Source organism: Myotis davidii, unplaced genomic scaffold (assembly GCF_000327345.1).
Source record: "Myotis davidii unplaced genomic scaffold, ASM32734v1 scaffold89, whole genome shotgun sequence".
Taxonomy (NCBI): domain Eukaryota; kingdom Metazoa; phylum Chordata; class Mammalia; order Chiroptera; family Vespertilionidae; genus Myotis; species Myotis davidii.
This window is the reverse complement of record NW_006300372.1, coordinates 1763247-1784294: the sequence shown is the minus strand read 5'-3', so window position 1 is coordinate 1784294 and position 21048 is coordinate 1763247. Positions and strand designations below refer to the sequence as shown.

Below are 21048 nucleotides of genomic sequence, written 5' to 3'. Positions count from 1 at the left end.
AATGCCTTGGAGTACTAAGACTCCAGTGACAGGAGGGTGAAAACACCCAAGGCATGAGTTGCTCAACCCTTGATAACTTGTGACAATGGAGTCTCCTACAGGGTGTGTCAAAAGTAGGTTTGCAGTTGTTCATATGGAGAATCATCAAAGGTCTTAAAAGAAGACTCAAAGAAGAAATAATGTCTTTTCTGTCTCTGGACAACCACTAACATGGCAGGATGCAATGCAACAGCTTATGACCCTGAGGAGACCCAGCCAACGCAATGAGGCTGGCTGTAAGTAAGCAGGACCATGCAAATAACCTGCGTACTTCATGAACAGAGAAACGAACCAGCCCAGCGCTGAATTTGTGTAACAAGACACGAGATTTCCTTATTGTTTACATTATTTTGAAGTGGATTTTCTGTTTCTTAGAGCCCAAAGCCTTTTTGGACAAGCAAAAAAAAAGGGGGGGGGGCTCTGCTTCTCCAACAACATCCTAACAACAAAAGAACAGTGGCTTCAAAATAGAAAAGAGACTAGGATTTATTTCTCAGCATGTGTTTTGGGAAAACCAGCTGTGAAAAAGTATTTTTAATAGCCATTCCTGATGTATGGAGAGTCTTTTGAAATCCTCCCACGTAGCATAAACACTGTAATAAAGTTAACATGAGCCACTGTGAATGGTATGTGTGGGGATATACAACATACTTGGAGTCATCATATGTAAACACCAGGGAACTACCATGAAATTAGTCTCTATGACTCATCTACTCTTATTTCCTTCTACAATTATACGACCAGAAAGTGTTTTCTCTCCCCACTTGATGAAAACAGAGAATCACATGATTGAAAGGAAACTCAGGAAACTGAGGCTCAATGAGGTTGAATGATCTCCACAAGGTCCTGCCACTAGCTGGGGACAATTTTCTTTATTAATAAAAATGTTTTATGCTTGATTTTAAGAGTCATTGGATAAACACTCAATTTAATGCAAAGTCAGACTGTAAAGACATGGGAAATCAAAACGATGTTTTTAGGAGTTTAATTATGAAAATAAAATCTTTTTGAACTCACTGTTTTGAGCTGCTTCTTTCTAGTTCTAATACCTCCTAAATCCCAATCCATTCCTCTCGATACCATTTTTCTCTCCTAGAAAATCCCTGCATATGGCCCGTTCTTCAGGCCTGTGGTTCTCAAGAGACTGCATTCTAATGACCTGGGAAATAAACCGGCAATGCAGACTCCCAGGCAGAGTCCGATTATGCAGACCAGGGGAGGAACGCAGCAACATTAATGCAAAGAAGCAGGTCAAGTGAGTCTAATTGTGGTGGGAGGCATGTGACTCTGGACTGTATACTATTTTCCAGGATCCAAATAGAAAATATCTATTATCAGAGGAGATTTGAGCTGGAGAAACAAAAATATGTGCACAGTTGTCTATGATTTTAATGTTCCCTCTGAGGTCTGAAACAAACCCAAGAGCTCTGTGATTTGGATGTGCCCTGGTAATCATATTTGCTTGGAGGTATAAAGTTTTATTCCTTCCCCTTTAAGACTTGTTTCCCCTCTGAATGCATTTCTACTTGGGATTAAATCTAAAATGTCTTAACTCTCCCTTCACAGCTAAAGGAAACCAATTTTAGAAAATGTTTCAAAAGAGCACTTTAAAAAATATACAACACGAAACATCTTACCCTTGAATCAAACACCTCTGATGAGCAGGGCAAACACAGTAGGTAATGAGAGAAGTAAACACTGGGTTTTCCAGCAGAACCAGCCCTGAAACCAAAACTTAGGAAGGAAGCTGAATATTAAGTAAGTGGACCACGGTAACAATAGCTCAGGCATATCCTAGGGTAAGTCTGAACCTGAGAAAACGGGAATGAAATAGACAAATCTACCCCTTGTCCCAAGTTAACTTTCCCTTACTGCTTTATTTTAATAGGACAGTGCTGTAAATGAGCTATACATAGAGTTTAAATGGAATTTGGAACTCGGCTGGGTGCCAAAAAATCTTTTCAGACCTAAATACACACTCTGTACTGGACCCAGCAGTGCTCCTTTACACCAGGACGTTTCAAACCTGGATGCTCCAGAGGCTAAGCACACAGCACGCTGAGAATCTGAGTCTGTGTGTTCTAAGGTCCGCACTGACAGATTCAAGTTATAGGCAGGAGAGCTCACCTATAGGTAATTTGTTAATGGTTAAGTTAACAAAGCAATGCCATATAACCTCATAGAAAGAACCTCGGAGAAATTCTGTTAAGTATCAAAGACAACATATAATGCTCCAGAATTGCTATAAAATAACACTAGCAACAACATTGGTTTAAATAGAAGGTTAAAAAGTCAAGGTCGCAGCTATAACCTGCATATTCCAGCTGTAGGACCCCTGGATTAGGGACAAAGATGGACTGAGTTGAATGGGATTAGGAGAGCAGAGAGTGGAACATGAGGGAGATAGTGAACCATCATCCACCAGGAGATGAACAGGCTCAACTGTTCAAAATTGACCATAGGGTGTTCTTTTTTTCTTTAAAGATTCCTAACAATCCTCAGGGCATTTTAAACATGGGAAAATTCAGTACTAGCTCTGCTGGATCACCCCTTACTCTTGGTCTCTCTCAGTGCAATTAAGATCTCATCACAACCACGGCTTAGGAAGCCCATTGCTTTCAGATAGTTCCTAATCTCCAGCTGCTCCTAGCAGGCTGAGACCTTCCGAAGACCCAGTGACCAGAAAGTAGCCAGGAGCATCCCACACATGGTTGACTGAGTATATACCTGGAACTTCCTCTGTTTGGGCGCAGGCCTTCCAAGCACACACAGGTTTGCAACAAAGACCTAAATGGGCTTTTCCGTTAACAAATGCCTGACCAGGTTGTATGGAACAGGCATCTCAGAGCATCTGATGTTACTTTTTAAAGCCCAGTTCCCATTATTTTCTTTGACATTTTGGGGGCATTCTCCTTGCAAACTGGCATATTCTCTGCTTTGCTTTGTTTCTAAACATGGATAAATTGGATTCCCGGACCCCACCAGCAAGGTACCCAAGAATTCAACTCAATTCTGACACTGTTTACATGCAGATAGCATCAGATTCCAGAAGACTGCCCCTCACCCCAACACACACACACACACACACACACACATTCAGACGTTGGACACAACCCCAGGACACAAACCCAGTTTACTTGTGCTTTTGAATGACCAAACACTGATTGGAGGTTCCAACGACTCCCCCCACTTCAACTCAGAATGCCAATCCCAAATCCAGGTTGTCACCTCTATTTTTGACTCACATACTTATATCAGAAGTTCCCTTAACAGCCTCCTTGGGTTCTATTACTTTGCTAGAAAAGCTCACAGAACTCGGAGATACTAGATCACTGGATATTTTTAAAAGGGTAGAGCTCAGGGGCAGCCAGATGGGAGAGATGCATGGGGCAAGGTATATGGGAAGGAGTGCAGAGCTTCCATGCCCTCTCTAGGGCGCCACTCTCCCAGCATCTCCACATGCTCACAACCTGCCATCTCTCTAAACCCCATCCTCTTGGTATTTTAAAGTCTTCTTTACACAGTCAGGCCATTGGCCAATGGCGATTGATTCAACTTCCAGCCTCGCTCTCCTCCCCATAGGTCATGGGTGGGGTGGGGGATGCAGGACTGAAAGTCCCATCCCTCCACTCACAAGGTTCCTTCCATTGGCAACCAATCCCCATCCTCAAGTGCTTTCCAAAAGGTAACTCATTAACATAACAAAAGATACCTTTTTCACTGTCAACACTTAGGAAATTCCAAGGCTTCAGGAAGCTGTGAGCCAGGAATTGTGGGTTAAGACTAAATATATATCAGAAATATATTAATGGCAAAATATATATTTCTTATGAATCACAATATTGCAATGCAGTTCAAATTGCATGGCAAGAAAAACATTTGACCAATAATAGAGCAACCTTTGACTGCCTAGTAACTTCTCATCAACATGCAAATCACTCTTGTTTCTTCATACTTAGACCTGTGGAAATCTTTTTGATAACATATACTCTCTCTCCAAAAGGTAATATCAAGTGGTAGGTATAAATATGAAAACAGATCATCATAATCTCCCCCAGCAAAGTATCAACTTACACCCCTCTCCCTAAAAATGACTTAATGGCATGAACAAGGGCATGAAAAGGGCCAAATTTACAACACATCAGTTCAGTAGAATGTGGGACGTAACAATTTAGCTTAACTGTTACTCGGTCTTTTCTTATGCTCCAGTCTCCTATCAAGAACATTCATCAGTCAATGGATGGTTAGAACAAACACATGTGCAATAATTGACACAACAAGGGAAGACAGTAAGGCCATTCTGAAAAGGTTCAAGTAACAGCAAACACACACAAAAAAAAAACATTCCCAGAGTAAAAATATTCCTACCAGGAAAACAAGCCCCCATGGAATGCTTTGATTATCTCGGAGGACAAATGGGCATTTGCCAAAGGTAAGTCCTTTATTCTCTATACTTCTTCAAAGACTTTAATACATGTAATTTTAAAAATCAAGAATACTGTAGATAAAAGAGAACCTACTAGCCATATTTGACAGATGAAGAAATTAGGAATAGAGTGGTCACTGGTAAATCCAGGGCTGGTTAGTAGCTTGTTAAGAACAGAATCAACTCTACCATCCAGGCCTCTTTACTTCAAATCCAAGGTCTGTAAACCCACAACATACTCCTGTTCATCCTTGATCGTCAAAGAACATGTAACTCCTGAAAACTCTGCTTGGTGACCTTATCATGGAAGACGCCCTTGGTCATCACAAGAGCTAAAACCCCCTGAAAACTCTGCCTGGAGGCCAGGTTGCATGGGGCACTTCCCCAGCCCACTTTTGCAAAGACCATCTGGCACTTGCTGTTGCTCCCCACTGCAGTTAACATTTCACACATTTCTTTCTTAAGCCTCTCGCATACCTGATGCAATAGTGGAAGAGGCAGACATAAGCAGAACTGAGACCAGTTTTAGGGCTAAGATAAGAACTTTCTAGAGGCGAGAAAAGAGCCAACAATCAGCTTCAAACTTACTTTGCCAAGTGGTTCATGAGTAGCTGTAACATCTGGCGGTTTTTCTCTGGGAGCCGATGAACAAGGCTGTGGATTTCAGACACCCGAGACTCCTGATTCTCCAGCTCTGCAAAAGTAGGAAGGAGGTAAAATTTGATGTGTCACAGCTAAATCAGTTTACAAGACAAAATCAAAGGAAGACAAAGGTTGGGTACTGACAGACTGAGGATTTCTCAAAGGATTAAGATCCTGTTCTGTGCCCTCATGGCTAGAATGACTAGATCTACAAGTGCTTTTAATGGTGCTTTCTGTATAGAGTTCATTTGCAAACATGGCCATCAGAAAAACCAAGCCAAAATGATGACGTGATGAAATGGAACCAGTCAGCTGCACACGCAGAGCAGGAACAAACTGGGGAGCAGCTGACTTCTTAGAGTGACGGCTTCATTTCAAAGAAAGAAGGAACTTTATGCACTTGCAAGTGATAAACAAATCATGAACAACATTGCAAATGTCTCAAATATCAAAATAACGCCTCAATGCAGCATCAGAGAAATCAAAGGAAATATCCAGTTATCCCCACACCATGTGTGACAGCCAGCCTGGCAAAGAAAAAAGAAATGGCACATCAATATGCAACGCTTTCTGCCAACCTGTAACCTACAGCATGGCCTGCCATGTTCTCTTGGTTGAACTTGCATAAGTGGTTCCACTTTTCTGGGAGGTTTAATTAGAGAATGTGTGCTATGGGTTAGGGACATCTCTGAGGAAGAAATCACATAAACACTATCTTCACTTCTAGCTTTCTCCCATGCCTTTTCCCTCCATGTTTGAAGGGGGAAACTATGACTAGATAAGGCCATCAGAACATTAGATGCTACTACCAGTAAATTAGGCCAGTAGTACCTACCACAGTAACAAACTGTGACGGCTTAAAGGAAGCAAGGAGAGGCACAGGCTACTGTTGTAATAGCATTGTGGCGTTTCATGCCAGATTTAAATCTGACAGAGAATCTTCCTGCCCCTACAGGAGGCCTGCCTCACGTAGACAGATTCCAATGTACCTAGGGTAGCTTGCATCTAATCCCTATGTATTTTAATACCAGTAGTATGACACCAGGACCCTGGATGATATGGCTGAAGAATGATAGGAAGCTGTCAATAGAAGCCATGGCAGAAAGCAGATTGGTGAGTTATATCAATGGTGTCTCTCATTCAGGGAAACACTTCCAATGCTCAATGTAGGTAAGGTGCGAAGTATGATTCATTCTGCAAAATGCTACTCAAGGGCTGGGAAAAACCCAAGGAGTCAGAACTCCAATCATCAAAATTAGAAAGGCAAACCTGCTTTTCTCAACTCTCCCCAACCCTAAAAACACACTTTGGAAGTTTCTCTCCTCTATGGTAAATTCAGCGTAGCAGCAAGGCCCTTAGCAATTCTGATTTGGTTTCGTTTTTATTTCTGTGTCGAACTCATGAGCGTGTATGTGGGTAGTTTACATGCAGACAACAAAGAGTTAGATAATATTTATTTTGGGATACTGACTGTTTTTGAAGTAGAAAAATATATTCCCTTCCCCTTAAAACTGACAAAAAGAAAACGTACTTGCTGCTTTGATGAAACTTCTTTGAAACTGGTACATCATGAGTGGTCCTGGAAGCATTCTGGAATAAAAGGTTATATATTAGTTAGCTCAATCAAAACAATCAAATTTTTCTCTCTACATAGCAGCCAGAACATTGCCAAACTGTTCTCAAAGATAAAGATCATGGGGAAGCAACAGCAACTCATCTGAGTCCAATTTAGTTTCCCTTCTAAAAGGTCCTGAGATGTTACCTGAAATTTTCATTCTCTCTCCTTTTTAGGGAAAGCATACAACTGTCTTATAGTCACAACTAGAAAAGAACTGGTGCAAAAGCCTAGCACAAACCAAGAGATTTCCTTTTCAGTGACTCACCCATCAACAAGAGCATCTTAAAACACGCCGGAGAAACAGGCAACTGGCTAAACATTTGCAAAAACCTGTACTTAAACTCTCATCTCCCCAGCACCTTGTTATTACAATCAGCTCATCTGTAAATACTATGAGGGACTTTGTAGGTATTTTTGTGGCAAATTCACTGTGGAGTTCTGCTGGAGAATGCCAAAGAGCTAGAACCCCTAATATGAGGCATGAAACAATCAAATTTTACCTGCTATTTTTTGAAAATATATTTTATGCTTACTGTCCATTAGTAAATCACTATCAACATGCAAAAAGAAGTGCTAAATGCAAACCTCTACAACACGGTTTTGTATAAACTACAATGGCAGTATTGAGGGTATGAATATTTAATGAATATGTTAAACTGTAAACTTGAGGTTTTTTCTAATAGTCCAAATAATAAGCTTCTCACCAGACTATACATTATACCTGGCTCAGATTTTATTTTATTCTTATTGCATCTCCTAATTCAACTCTTAGTCATCACTTACATTATATTTTATTCTTGACATCAAGATTCTTCTATCCATTCTTCAATAGCCAAAAATACCAGGTCCTTTCCTCCTTTGCTTTTGAGATAAGGGCACCTTTATAAAACCTAGACACCCTCCCCCCCGCTCCCACCTTCCTAGGTAAGAACTACAGTTAATAACTATAATATGCCTACCCTTCAAGAGCAGCATAAATTTCAATCTAGTCCTGAAATTGAGATGCAGATAGCTAGTAGTCAATCACCCACTTCCTTAATAAGTGAGGGAGGAGTAGGAAGGTAGCAGTAATACCACATATATTATTACAGGAAAACAGTCTCTTCCCCAATAAAGTGATATCTTCCAATCCCCGCTGAAGGAGTCAAAAAGGAGTACTGCTAAGTTCTAATTTTTAAGGATCGATGTCAGCAACTTATTCAATGTGCAATGCACAAATCTATCAAAATACAGAGGGCATGTAATCATGCATTCGCAACAGAATGGGATGGGACTCCTTCTGTTTTTAATAGAGACTTCAGGGATTTCAGGAAATACCATATTTTAGGTTCTGTTAAAGGCTAATTGTCATCATAGCTTCCCATAAAAAACAAGGCTTCCTAAAATCACCACTGCACAATGGCAACCCATCAACTATGGATGATTTACAATTGGAGTGACCAGCTGAGCTGACTGCACCCACACCTAAACTGTTTCCACATCTCAAACATCCACCCAACAGTTCTCTGGAGGCTGAAAATAAAACTGCTTTCTTCCTGATGGCCTGATAACAAGCTGGCACCCTGCCCTGCAAATGGAAAGTCCCTACCTCAGGTAGGTCTTCAAAGCACTAGTGATGGTCTTGATCTCCCATTCCGCACAGATATCCGTTTCGGTTTCAGAAGCTGTTTTGGGGTCTAAAACGAAGAAAAGACAATTTGAGAAGTGGAGCAGAAAATACGGCTAAGAAACAGGCACATATAAAAACATTCAGCCTCACTACTAACCAAAGAGATCCAAGTTAAAATAACACCTACTTTTTTTGCCAATTAAGTTAGGAAAATGTTTAAAAATCCAAATGTCTATTGCAGCAAGAATGCAGTGAAACAGATCCTCTCATAACCTGCTGGAGGCAGTAGAAATAAATGCAGCATTTGAAAATCAATTTGGCAACAGTTACCAAAAATTATAAAAATGTTCATATCGCTTGAACTGGTAATCCCACTTCACACAATCTATTCTTAGGAAATAAGATAAGGCATGAGAAAAGTTACAGAATACCCTCAAAATGTTTAACACACTTAAATGTCCAACAATAGAAAAATGATTAAGTCAAATATGGTAGATCTACTTAATGGAATATTATGTTGCTTTTGCATGATAATGATGGCTCCTGAGAAATATGAAAAATGATTGGATTACGAGGTAATAAAAAAATATTTAGCAAAAATATCATGATTTAAAAGTTTGTGAGAAGTTCACATGAACAAAAGCTGAATGGAAATACTCTAAAATTAAAATAGTGGTTTGCCCAGAGTGGTAGAATTATTTTTATTTTTTTCTAAACTATGACTTGATTCCATTACTTTTATATATTTTTAAAAATTGCCTTAAGCCAAGAAATGCAATGAGAGCCACCATAACTGTATCGGCTCCTGATCATGTCTTTTGTTCCTCCTTGCATGGACTTTTAAAGAAATGGGTGTATTTTAAAAAAGTGTGTACTATTTTTAAAAAGATAATTCTTGCCCTAGCCAGTTTTGCTCAGTGGATAGAGCATTGGCCTGCGGACTGAAAGGTCCCAGGTTCGATTCCGGTCAAGGGTACATGCCCAGGTTGCAGGCTTGATCCCCAGTGGGGGGTGTGCAGGAGGCAGCCGATCAATGATTCTCTCATCATTGATGTTTCTATCTCTCTCTCCCTCTCCTTTCCTCTCTGATTAAATAAATAATAAAAATGAAAAAAAATTTATTGTAGTCTTCCTGAGCTGCATACAGGTAGGTGAGAAGATGAGGCAGAGGTTGGGGAATATGACCTGCTTCACAAACCAGGAAACCCCATCTTCCCACTGCCCAGGTAGTTGGAAGTGGAGACTTTCAGCGCATTGTAGGGAGGATCCAGCGTCCTCCCACGAAAGCCTCGACTAGAGATCTGCCTCCAGCTCCCATTCCTTTTCCTTTCTGCACAGCACCTCTTTTTCAGTTGGAATGCTACCCTTTTCTCACAACTACTCCACCTGCTCAGGTGAGGCTCTACCCTTCCCGGGGTGGGGAATGAGATTCAGGACAGACCAATCAAAGTGCAGCATCTCTATGGACCCGGGACTGGTTCAGGGATGGCCCAAGATCCAAGTCAGTTGAATGAAGAGTGAATGTCACGGTTTTTTTAGGAGCTAGCGGAAAGGATATCTGCTATTTCCTGCTGGGCTTGCACCTGGAAGAATTTTTAATTGCCCTAAATACCAACACATGGAGCCTGGGCGTGAGTATAAATGACAAAACCAGAGATGAGAGAAGCAGAAAAAGTGGGTCTGATGACAGGGTTTGAGCCCTTGTATCTCGCCATGCTTTTTAATCGTTGGAGCCAATAAATGCCTTGTTTTCTGACGCCAGTTGAGGTCAGGTGTTCTGTTTTTGTTTTGTTTTATAATCCAAAGAGATCTAAATGACACAGCAGGCAAATAGAGACCGCCACTGGACTGTCTCTTTCTGGATAGTCTCTAAGAAGAAGGGGCCAAAGAGCCTTCCAGCTGGAAAAGGGAATGAGTCATAAGTGGGCACCAGGAAAGAACCCACTTTCATCCTAGTAGGAGGAAGCCAAACAGTCAGGAGTGGCTTCGGGATTTAGGCTAATCCTCAGGTGAAGGCACAAATCCATCCGTATGGCTCCAAAGGCAGCACGTCTATGTGCTTGTAGGTGACTGGGCAATAATGAAGTCTATCTGTCACATGCAACAGAGCATGATTTCATCTCTAGGCCCTACACAATGGGAAACTCTATAGAGTTCTACCACAGCCAATTTCTGAAAAGTGAACGTGTTCACTTTTCTCTAAGTATCTAAAACCTCTGCAGCTTTCATTCTTTCCTTGCTCTGTCATCTCACATTCCCTTCATGGTTTCTTCCTGCGTAAGTGTATGTACCAAAACACTTTGCTTAGCATGACCTTTTCCCCTCCCCGTGACCAAGACACATGGAGAGCTGCCACACTGCGTGGGTTCTGGACGTGAGACAAATGTTACTGTACATTTTTCTGAGGAACAAATCGACTTCTACCCTAGAAGAGTGAACATGACACTAAACAAGCAGCAGTTGGCAGGTCTGGGAGCTGTGAACTGTTCCATGAACCACATTTAGCAAACTAATGATTAGCTTCCACTTCTTCGGGCTCTGTAACCAAAGGAATATTGCGTAACATTACAGAGAGAAGAGTCACATTACAGCCGGCTAAAGGGCTTTTTATAGCACTGATGAGGCAAGGCTCATAACTTGAGCACGTCCATTTTAATTCAGTTAATATCCCAACTAAATTGAAGACAGCCTCCCAAGCTAGCTCATTTTCAGAAAGTGCCACCGATTTCCACACCTCCCTACCAATGCTCCACTCACTCACAGAAGCTTCCGGGTAGCCTCTGAACAAGAGGCAAAGATAAGATGCAAAACTTTCTTCAGAACTCAGTACTTGTCTCCCCACCATGTCTCTTGACGATTACAGTGCTTAGTAAAACTGCCGTAAGCCAGAGGAGCAGTGCAATGAACAAAAACGCATCATGTGGGTAAAGCAAATCAAGTGGATTGGACTTCTTCCTTTACTTACTCCCACATGACTTGGAAAAACAGGAGACACACACTGAAAGAGGTGGTCCTAGAACTGTCACACCAGGTCAGTCTCAAGACCCATGTAGTCTACTGTTGTGTTGCTGACAAAAACATGAGGGACCATGTGGAAGAAATATGAGGAAAGTCACCTATGTACTCCTACATTTCCTAATAATATATTTAACATGTGCAAATTAAAACTTTTTCCTTTAATTGAGAAGGAAATATATGCACCTGGTAAAAAAAAACAACACAAAAAACAGTCAAGCAAAACAAATAGATATACATTAAAAGGTTAAGCCTTTCCTATGCTAGAGGCAACTGCTAATATCAGTTTTGTAAGCATATACTCTAACAGTATAAATAAGCAAAACGGGAATATATACAGCTTTTTAAAAAATATGTTTTTGTTGATTTTAGAGAGAAAGGAAGAGGGAGCGAGAGAGAAAAATCTCGCATATGAACCCTGACCAGGGACTGAACCTGCAACCTGGGCATGTGCCCTGACCGGGAATAGAACCTGTGACTTCCTGCTGCATGGAAAGACACACTGGCTGGGGGACAGTTCGATGATTTTTGATAAATGTAAATAATCATGTAACCATCACCACAAAATATAAATAATTTCCATCACCCCCCAAAAAATTAGCCTGTGCCCCTTTTATAGTCAATCCCCTCCCTCCAACTCCAGCCCCTGACATCCACTTTCACATACACAGTATTTCTGAAATCCATTCAAGTTGTTATATGTAGAATCCTTTTTTTACTGAGTAGTATCCAATTTCACTGATATGCCATAATTTGTTCATCTATTCACTAGCTGCTGGGCATTTATGTTGTTTTCAATTATTGGCTGTAATGAATAAAGCTTCTATAAATATTTTAATACAGTTTTTATATGGACTACATTTTCATCTCTTGGGTAAATACCTAGCAATATAACTGAGTAAAAGTGTGTCATTAGAATAAGAATGTTTAACTTTATCAGAGACTGCCAAATTGTTTTCCAAAATAGTTGGGCCATTTGCATTCCCACCAACAATTTGAGAGTTGCTTCACATCTTTGTCAACACATGATATCATCATGTGTTTAGTTTGGAAATTTTAGTTATTCTAGTACATAACTCATTTTTTAATTTGGTTTTCCTTAATGATTAATGACATCACCCATCATTTCATGTGCTTTTTGGCCATTTGTATATTTTCTTTGGTGAACTGTTTGTTCAAATCTTTTGTCCATTAACAAAAAGGGGGGGTTGTTGTGTTCTTATTACTGAGTTGCAAGAGTTATTCTTAATATATTGTGAATAAAAATCATTTATCAGACATATTTTGCAAATATTTTCTCCTGGTCTGTAGTTTGCATTTTCTTTTTCTTAATATCTTTTAAAGAATTGGAGCTTTTTATTTAAATAAAATTCAGTTTATCAGACTTTTCTATTATAGTTCCTGCTTTTGTGTTTCATCCAGAAATCTTTTCTAAACCAAGATCACAAAGATTTTCTCCTTTGTTTTATTGTAGAATTTTTATAGTTTTAGCTCTTAGGTTTAAGAATATGATGCATTTTGAGTTAATTTTTGTACATAGTTTAAGATAAGGGTTTAATTAATTTTTTACCTAATACTTGAACCATTGGTTGAAATGACTGTCTTTTCCCTACTATACCATTATCAAATATCAATTAACCATATGTTCTATTTTTTGTTTCCCTTGTCTGTTTCATTGATTTATATGTCATTCCTTAGGAAACACCATATAATCTTGCTTTACTGCATATAATAACATTCTCCATTCCATTATATCTTTGAGGAAGCCGTTTCTGTAAGTATATTATCTTCTATGTAAATAAGACTTATTTTCATTTATCTTATAGGTAATTCTTTCAAGACAAGATTTAATATAGCAATACAAAAGTATATTTGTTTAACTCTATCATATTATTTTCTCATTATAAAAGTCATACATCTTAAAAAAGCTTTAATCACTTCCTGTATTTTGCCCAAGAATCCTACAGCTACTTCTGTTCTGAAATCCAAAACCTCCTACTGTCTCAAGTCCCTGTCTTAGGAGAACCTGCCTGAAGCATTCCAATAAGCAGAGATGAAGGTGGGAGGAGCAGAGGAAGGTGAGCTTCTGTGTAAGGTCTCTATCTTCTGGGAACTGCAGGTGGTGGTTAGTAGTAACCTTACTACCTCCCAGAAGGATCAATCCCCATCCAAAGAGCTACTATCTCCCAGTCCTGGCCATGATTTCTCTGCTCCCCTTTACAGGTGGGTAAAATTGGAAGTTCACTTCTTGCCTGGCTCTGCTGCTTCTATACGGCTACAATCTTCAAAGTCTAGGGCTTTCCCACTCATAACTAGGCAAGCCTCCGGTCATGAAGAATGTCTATTACTTCAGGATATCTTCTGAAAGAAGTCCTTACTTGCTTTTATTTATGTTACTCTGTGAAAGGGTATGGAAATGAAGGGCACAGAAAAAACAAATACAGACATTCAGGGGCCCAGAGTTGTAAGGAATTATAAAGTTCATGGCTGGATCAGAGGTCAATGGGTGAGGTGTGTTGCTATAATTTACTAGTAGTGCTTCAAAGCAGAGCAATTTAATCCTTTCTGTGTGTTCTCTGTAGCACCAACCTGGCTTTAAATAATGGTTTTAAAAAAGGAAAAAGTTATAGAATAGAAAAACTAGCCACACTGAATTTGCCTTCCTTCACCACTAAGGTGAAATACTAATAAAGATGGGGAAGGGGAGATGAAGGGGAGGGACATAAAGTTTCAACAGCACAGAACATTAGGGTTACGTTCACCAGAAGAATATCCATCAGCCAAAGGCCAGGTGAAGACATGAGGAAAACCCACTTGGAGGAACAATGAGATAGGCCAGGGCCTTCCACCTACCCTAAAGGATAGCCCAAGCCACGCTGAAGATGGACACCAGGCTGCACTGCCCCACCCCAACCCCCCCAGCACATATGCTGGGGGAAGCTGCTTTCTTAGTGGCCAGAATCATGTTGAAATTACAATCCAGGCAGTGAAATTAGACTGGGGACAGAGTGGAGGATGTCCCTTTATACCAAGGGAAGTGAATTCAGAAGGGGGAAAATCCTAAAAGAAATATGACAGTGACAAGGGAAGAACCTCAGCATACTTCAGATTAACCAGGAATAAACTCCACTTCTTCCAGAACCAGGATCAAATAGTAGAACCAGGAGAAACCTATGTGGGCATACAGGTCCACACTAAATAAAAAATTTAAGAATGCCAGAAAGTTGCATGGAATCATGTACAGCACTAACCAATTTCGTAAGAGGATGGCTCCAACAGCATTCAGAAAAAAGAGTAGCAGAACAAGGACAAACTCTATCTACAGTGAATTTAACTACAAAGATTTATAAACTTCTCCGAGTCAGGTTTGGTTAAACAGAAAATAAAAAAGCTGACAAAATACTTGTTGGCATAAAATATGGAGACAAAAAAAAAAGCACTCTAAAAATATTCAGAAACACCTGTTCTGTACTCTAAATAAAATTCAGAAAAATATGGATGCTGTTAAATAAGACATCAAATAAAAAAAAGAAACAGACTGAAATAAGAAAGGTGACAGCTGAAAGGTAGAAATGAAAACAGCTAAATAAGTAAAGTTAGTAAAGATGCTGAAAATATAATTACACAATTAAAAATGTGCATTATAAACAGTAACAAAATCAACCAAAAGAAATTTAAATTAATGGCATGCCCATGGGGCACAAGTTTGATAATTTTTGCTAAAATGCAGGGATCTAGGAGAAAAACAAACATTAAAAAGGTGAAAATGACAATATATTTTTTAATTGAGACCTGCGTAATAACAAACAAAAAGCTTGCTTTTCTCTAGAAAAATATATGTAAGAACTCCTTCATCAGACCCCAATATGTGCAAAAGAATGACTGGTAACATGTAAAAGTAATGAAAAGGGGGAACATTTCTCCTGGTATGGTTATTGGTCAATCAAATAAGTATTTGAGGAAAAGGCGAGTTAGCTCCCATTTTGAATGAATAAATCCCAGATGGATTTTAAAGAACACAAAAAGGTTTGGTAATCCTGGAATGGGGAAGGTCTTTTAAGATATAACCCATCTAGGAAAAAAGACAGACTTCATAAAAGACTGGGCTTCATAAAAAATATAAAATATTCACAAGACAAAACAAAAACAAAAGTACCATAATTATAGTTCAAGATAAATGATAAGCTGGAAAAAAATATCGGTAACATAGCCTCCAAATATAAACAGATCTTAACACCCAAAGGTGACTACACCAATGGGAAAGTAGGCTTAGAACACTAACAGGCAATTCATGAAAGGAGAGCTGTAACTCAGCAAGAAACATGGGGAAAATGTCCAAACTCACCCAGATTTAAAGATACGTTTCACCAAAAGTGAGATTAATTTTAAAAATATACTTATAATTTACGTGCAAAAAAGTAATAGAGATGGCAAGGAAAATTTGGGAAGATCAATGAAGGGCCTTAAAAACATATACATAACTTGACCCAGCAAGTCACCATCTTACAATGAACCCTAAGGAAATCACTAAATACACATATGAAAATTAAAAATAGTAACAGCTAATATTTATTGACTAACGTGGAGGATCTAGACTCGGCAACCCACATGAATCTCTCCATGTAATCCTCACATTGTTATAGAGTCAGCAGCTATTATTACAGATAATGAGATAGAAGACCAGACAGGTTTAAATAACTTGTGCAAAGTTGAACAGGTAGGCAGTGGAACTGCAACTTGTCTAACTCCAAAATGCATGCTCTTAACCTCTGCTATCTATCCTGCCCCTGTGGGGATGTTCATCTGAGTATGTTCTGGAATGATAAAGAACTGCAATCAGTCTATGTATCCAAGAATAGGGGATTGATTAAAAAGTTATAGTACATCTATCTACCCAATACATGGCCAAAAAAGTCACACTCCTACAGAACTTGAATAACATCAGAAAACAGACACTCTGGACTATTACATGAGAAAGTCTGTCAAAAAGCAGTAAATATGCAGCATCATTCCAAATTTGAAAACATTTTTTCCGTTATAGGATATTTTCCTTAAAAGGTGATAGTGGTATGATAACGGTCAGTAAAGATTATCTCTGGTCTGCAAAACTGTTATTTTCTTCTTTCTACTTCTTGTATATCTCCAACTTTCCTACTGTGACCACTTACAACTTTTAATCCAAAAATAAGTTACTTAAATATATACAGGAAGCAATTCATGCAAGCACTGAACAAGCATATAGCTGATTTATAGTTTTAAAATGTTAAGCTAAAATTTGGAAAGATTTATCTTTACTTAACATTCAAGGGGAAAGTACACCAGACAGTACATACACAGAAGTTACTCTTTTTCTAGGAATCTGCAAGCTTTCCTGAGTCCTTTTTACTCTTCAAAGACTAATGACCCTTTGCTATCCGGGAGGGGTCAAGGGTAGCTCTTGGTATGACACTAGCATGCATTTACTGTGAGACATTCTGGCAAGCTTTCTTAAGGAATCCCAACCAGTAAAAAGATATTCTCCAAGCACTGGCTGTCTTCCTCTTCACACTTAAAGTCCCACAATGTATTAGAAGTACACACAGTAATCTCAAAGTGATCAAAAAAGTCTTTAATGTTAACCCATACTTTCAATAAAAAAAATATACTATTCCACTCTTGAGAGACTGACAAATAATCCGAATCTTACATAGTGCCTGGGATGCAATAGGGCATCCAGTGAATACAGATTAAAGGAATAGTGAGTGAAGGGGTTGGTTCACACTTGGCCCAGCTATTGCAGAGAGGGGTTTGGGAGTATAGGAGCCATATTTATATTATACCCTTGGCTAACTCTAGTACCAGTGCCAAGAATTGATGAAGCTGAGAGCCTGTTCACAGAAGGGAGTGGAGGTAGGGCTTGGCCTTAGGTCTGGAGTCTCGCTGGCCAACTGGGTGATTTCTCAAGTCTAAAGCCACACTAACGGGTAGTGAGAATCACAGATACCATTCTCCACTTGTTTGTTTGTTTTTAAATCATCACCTGAAGATACGTTTTTATTGATTATTTAGAGAGAGAGGAAGGGAGAGAAAAAGAGAGAGGGAAACATCGATGTGAGAGAGAAACACTGACTGGTTGCTTCCCCTACACACCACAACTAGGAATCAAATTAGCAGCTTAGGGATGTGCCCTGACCAGTAATCGAACCCACAACCTTTTTTGGTGTACTGGATGATGCTCCAACCAGCTGAGCCACCTGGCCAGGGCTCCACTTTTTTTAAATGTTTATTTCATTTTTCAATTTCTGTTTATATTCAATATTATTTTTGTATTCCACTCTTTATTAGATCTTGCACTGGGTTCATTTATCAGCTCTGGTTGAACCTCAGTTTGGATTCTAGTCTATCTGCAATGTCCTCCTGGCAGAGGCAGCAGGCCTCATGACTTTCAGCTGCTAGTTATTAGTTTTTCATGACAATTCTCAGATGTCCATGATCATTTTGTCTGTCCCTGGGAAAACTAAGGAAGAAAAAAGGACAGATATCTTGCTGGAGGGCCACAAATAGAAGTGATAAAAACAAGATCTTTTCCCACCACTCTTTGCTTAGCACAATTGAGCTAAGGGGTCTCTCTTTTAGCTTAGCAAACCCATCTAAATCTCATATTTCATTAGTGTTGCCCGACAGAAAAATCTGTCATCTTTGAAATATCTCAGCCCCTCCTGCTCCCTTGTATCCAGTTGGTTAAAAAATCATGTTGATTCTCTCTCTCCAATCATTTTGAGCCTGTCTTTTATCCTGACCTCAGAGCAGCTATTTGGTTCAGCCCTTGATGGGGCGTGCTCTGCCTACTATGTTGCAACTGTCTTCTTCCTCCAGGTCTTTCCATGATCAAATACATGCTCCATTTTGCTGCCAGTGTTACCCTCTTCAATCAGCATCTGATCTAGTTAACACCTGTGTCGAAAATACTTTTGCTATCACCCACCAGCCATTTCAGGAAAGCACTCCTCCATAATTCTGTTAGTAATCCTGCTCAGTCCACAAGGTCCTGTGGACTAACCCCCTCCCCAGCCTATCTTTCTACCACCCTCACAGAGGTAACTCAGGACCACCAGAAATAGGCACAGGATCCAGGCCATCTGGATCCATCTGCTGCAGGTCATGTGACTCGTCTGAGATTGTGAAATGAATCATGTGACAGACTGGCCCTATACTGATCAAAGTCTGCCCTGGGACCTTCTGCCAAAACTGTCAAAAAAGACACTCCCTTCTCAGTGATGTAAGCTCCAAGGACTGCTGAGACAGGACTATCTGGAACATTCCAATGATGAAAACAGCCAATACCAAGACAAGCAGAGGTCACAGATAATGAAAGCCAGAGAAATGAGTAGGAAGGGCTCCCACAAATGTAAAGATATCACTGTAACCACCAGACCCTACTGCCATATTGGCATTACCAACTATGTGAGCAAATAAATGCCTTTTATTTTCCCTTTAAACTATTGTGAATTGCCTTCTTGACACTTTTGTGTGTAATAAAGTCCTAACACAAACAACTCCACTACTTAGAAACTTTTAACAACATCTTATTTCCTACAGAGAAAAACAAACTCCTTAGCAAAGTACTCAAGTTCTTCAGCAAAAGGGGCCATCTCAGCTTTTCAGCTTTAACATTCCTGTCCCAGCCTGAATACTTTCAAATATTAAAATAATAAAATCATTACTCTCTGGTATAGCCACCACAGACCCTGATTTCTGCCCCTATTCCACTGCTCATACTTCCTGATTCTGAATTATTCTATTCTCTCCTTCACTACTGAGTCTTCCAAACCCAGCTCATATTAGGCACCAGGATCATATTTTACACCATAGTTTTCACATGGATGCATATCTCCCTCCTACTGGACACTTTGCAGACAAGGAATGACTCTTTCTACAGTTTCATCCCTAGCACTTGACCATCTGCTTCTAAGAGCAGAAGCTCCACAACTGTTTGCAGCACTGCTCACAAATGAAAGACTGAGGACTAATACCTGTTAGAATCTTAATTCTGCCTTACATTAGAATTTTTTGAAAGTTAACATTATCACCATACAACCTAGTAATTGTATTATTGGGCATTTATCCCACTGAAACAAATTAATGTTCATATAAAAACCTGTACACGAATGTTTTATAGCAGCTTTATTTGACATTTCCCCAGATGGGAAACAACCCAGATGTCCTTCATCAAGTGAATGGTTAAACAAACTGTGGTGTAGCTATATAATGGAATACTACTCAGCAATTAAAAAAAACACCTATTGATATAAATCTGAAAGGAATTATGCTGATTGAAAAAAAGCCAATCCTAAAAGATTTCATATTATATGATTCCATTTATATGATTATCGTGAAATGACACCATTACAGAAATGGAGAGCAGGTCAGTGGTTGCCAGGTGTTAAGCATGGGGATGAGATGAGGGCGAGGCAGATGGATATTGCAATGAAAGGGCATCACAATGGCTCCTCATGGTGATGGAACTGCTCTGCATCTCAACTGGATCAATATCCTGGTTGTGATACTGCACTATAGCTCTGCAAGTTGTTACTATTGGCGGAAAGTGGGTAAAGGCACACAGGGTTTCTCTAAATTATTTCTTACAACTGCATGTGAATCTATAATTATCTCAAAATAAACAGTTAATTTTAAAAAATAAACTAACCATATCCCAAATCTGAACCAAAAAACAGATTCCCAAGGAGTACCTTAAAATAATCACAGTAAAAGATCTCATTGTGACTAGCAATATAATAGAGTTTTGCCTACAAGAAGCAAGGAGCTCTCTGGAAAAGAGGTGGAGAGTTGTTCTCATCAACATGAGAGAGGAGAATTCTTTACGTACGAAAACTATTTTCAGAAACTGGAATGGCAAATGAAATGTCAAATACTAACAAGAGAAGTGCCCCTGCCCAGAACCCTGAGCAGGGCCCCTGAGTGACAGTCCATCTCTCCAGGCGCATTGGCTGGGCCTCTATGGGGATGAAAAACAGCCACTGACGGGTGCAATCTGATCTGTTTGCCATTTAGGTCCATGTGACTCACTGAGGCTGGTGCATTCATATCTAAAAATACAGAAAATCTGCAGCCTAGGCAAATTTGGCTCATTGGCTCATGGGTTTTTGATTCGAACACTGCACATTCTGGGATAGTAGCTTTATGTTTATATGGGCCAGCTGCAAAAGAGGTTCTGCTGCTCAAATGAGAGACTAGGCTGAAATCTACAAGCAAAGAGAATCAGAACTATCTGCTTATATACATTTTATCTGGGCACCACATGACCCCTTCTCTTTAACAGGGAACATGAGACCAGAGGTCCTTTGTAAGCTAGAGGGATATCTTTCCTCAGGCCCTGGGTGTGCCCCACTAAATGCTTGTCTCCAAACAGGACAGAGGGAGTCATGAGCTATTAAAGACAGAGTAGGGTGTGGTGGTCACATGAGCCACCTAGTGCCACTGGGACTGGCAGTGGCCAAGTCTACAAACAGAGAGGGTGTGGTGTCTTGGACCTGCCATTTTTTTTGTCTAGTCCCACTCACTACCCCTTCCAATGATTCCCGCAGCCATGACAACAGTGAGGGAGGCAGCTTATTTCTGGGAGTTACCTCTTGGAACACAGCCCTTAGTCCCGGCCCTGTTGTTGCGGCGCTGGGCTCCTAGGGCCTTACACGGGACATA

The 21048-nt window shown here is 39.9% G+C and overlaps 1 protein-coding gene across 1 annotated transcript in view; it reads right to left on the bottom strand.

Annotated features, from left to right (window-relative positions):
• The window catches only part of ARHGAP26 (Rho GTPase activating protein 26), a 416968-nt gene that overhangs the window by 152733 nt on the left and 243187 nt on the right, over positions 1–21048 (bottom strand). Inside the window, exons 15-17 of the mRNA XM_006777037.2 lie at positions 8314–8401; positions 6639–6697; positions 5054–5159 (exon numbers count right to left, since the gene is read on the bottom strand). Coding sequence (XP_006777100.1) covers positions 5054–5159; positions 6639–6697; positions 8314–8401 — 253 coding nt within the window. The remainder of the gene's footprint in view (positions 1–5053; positions 5160–6638; positions 6698–8313; positions 8402–21048) is intronic.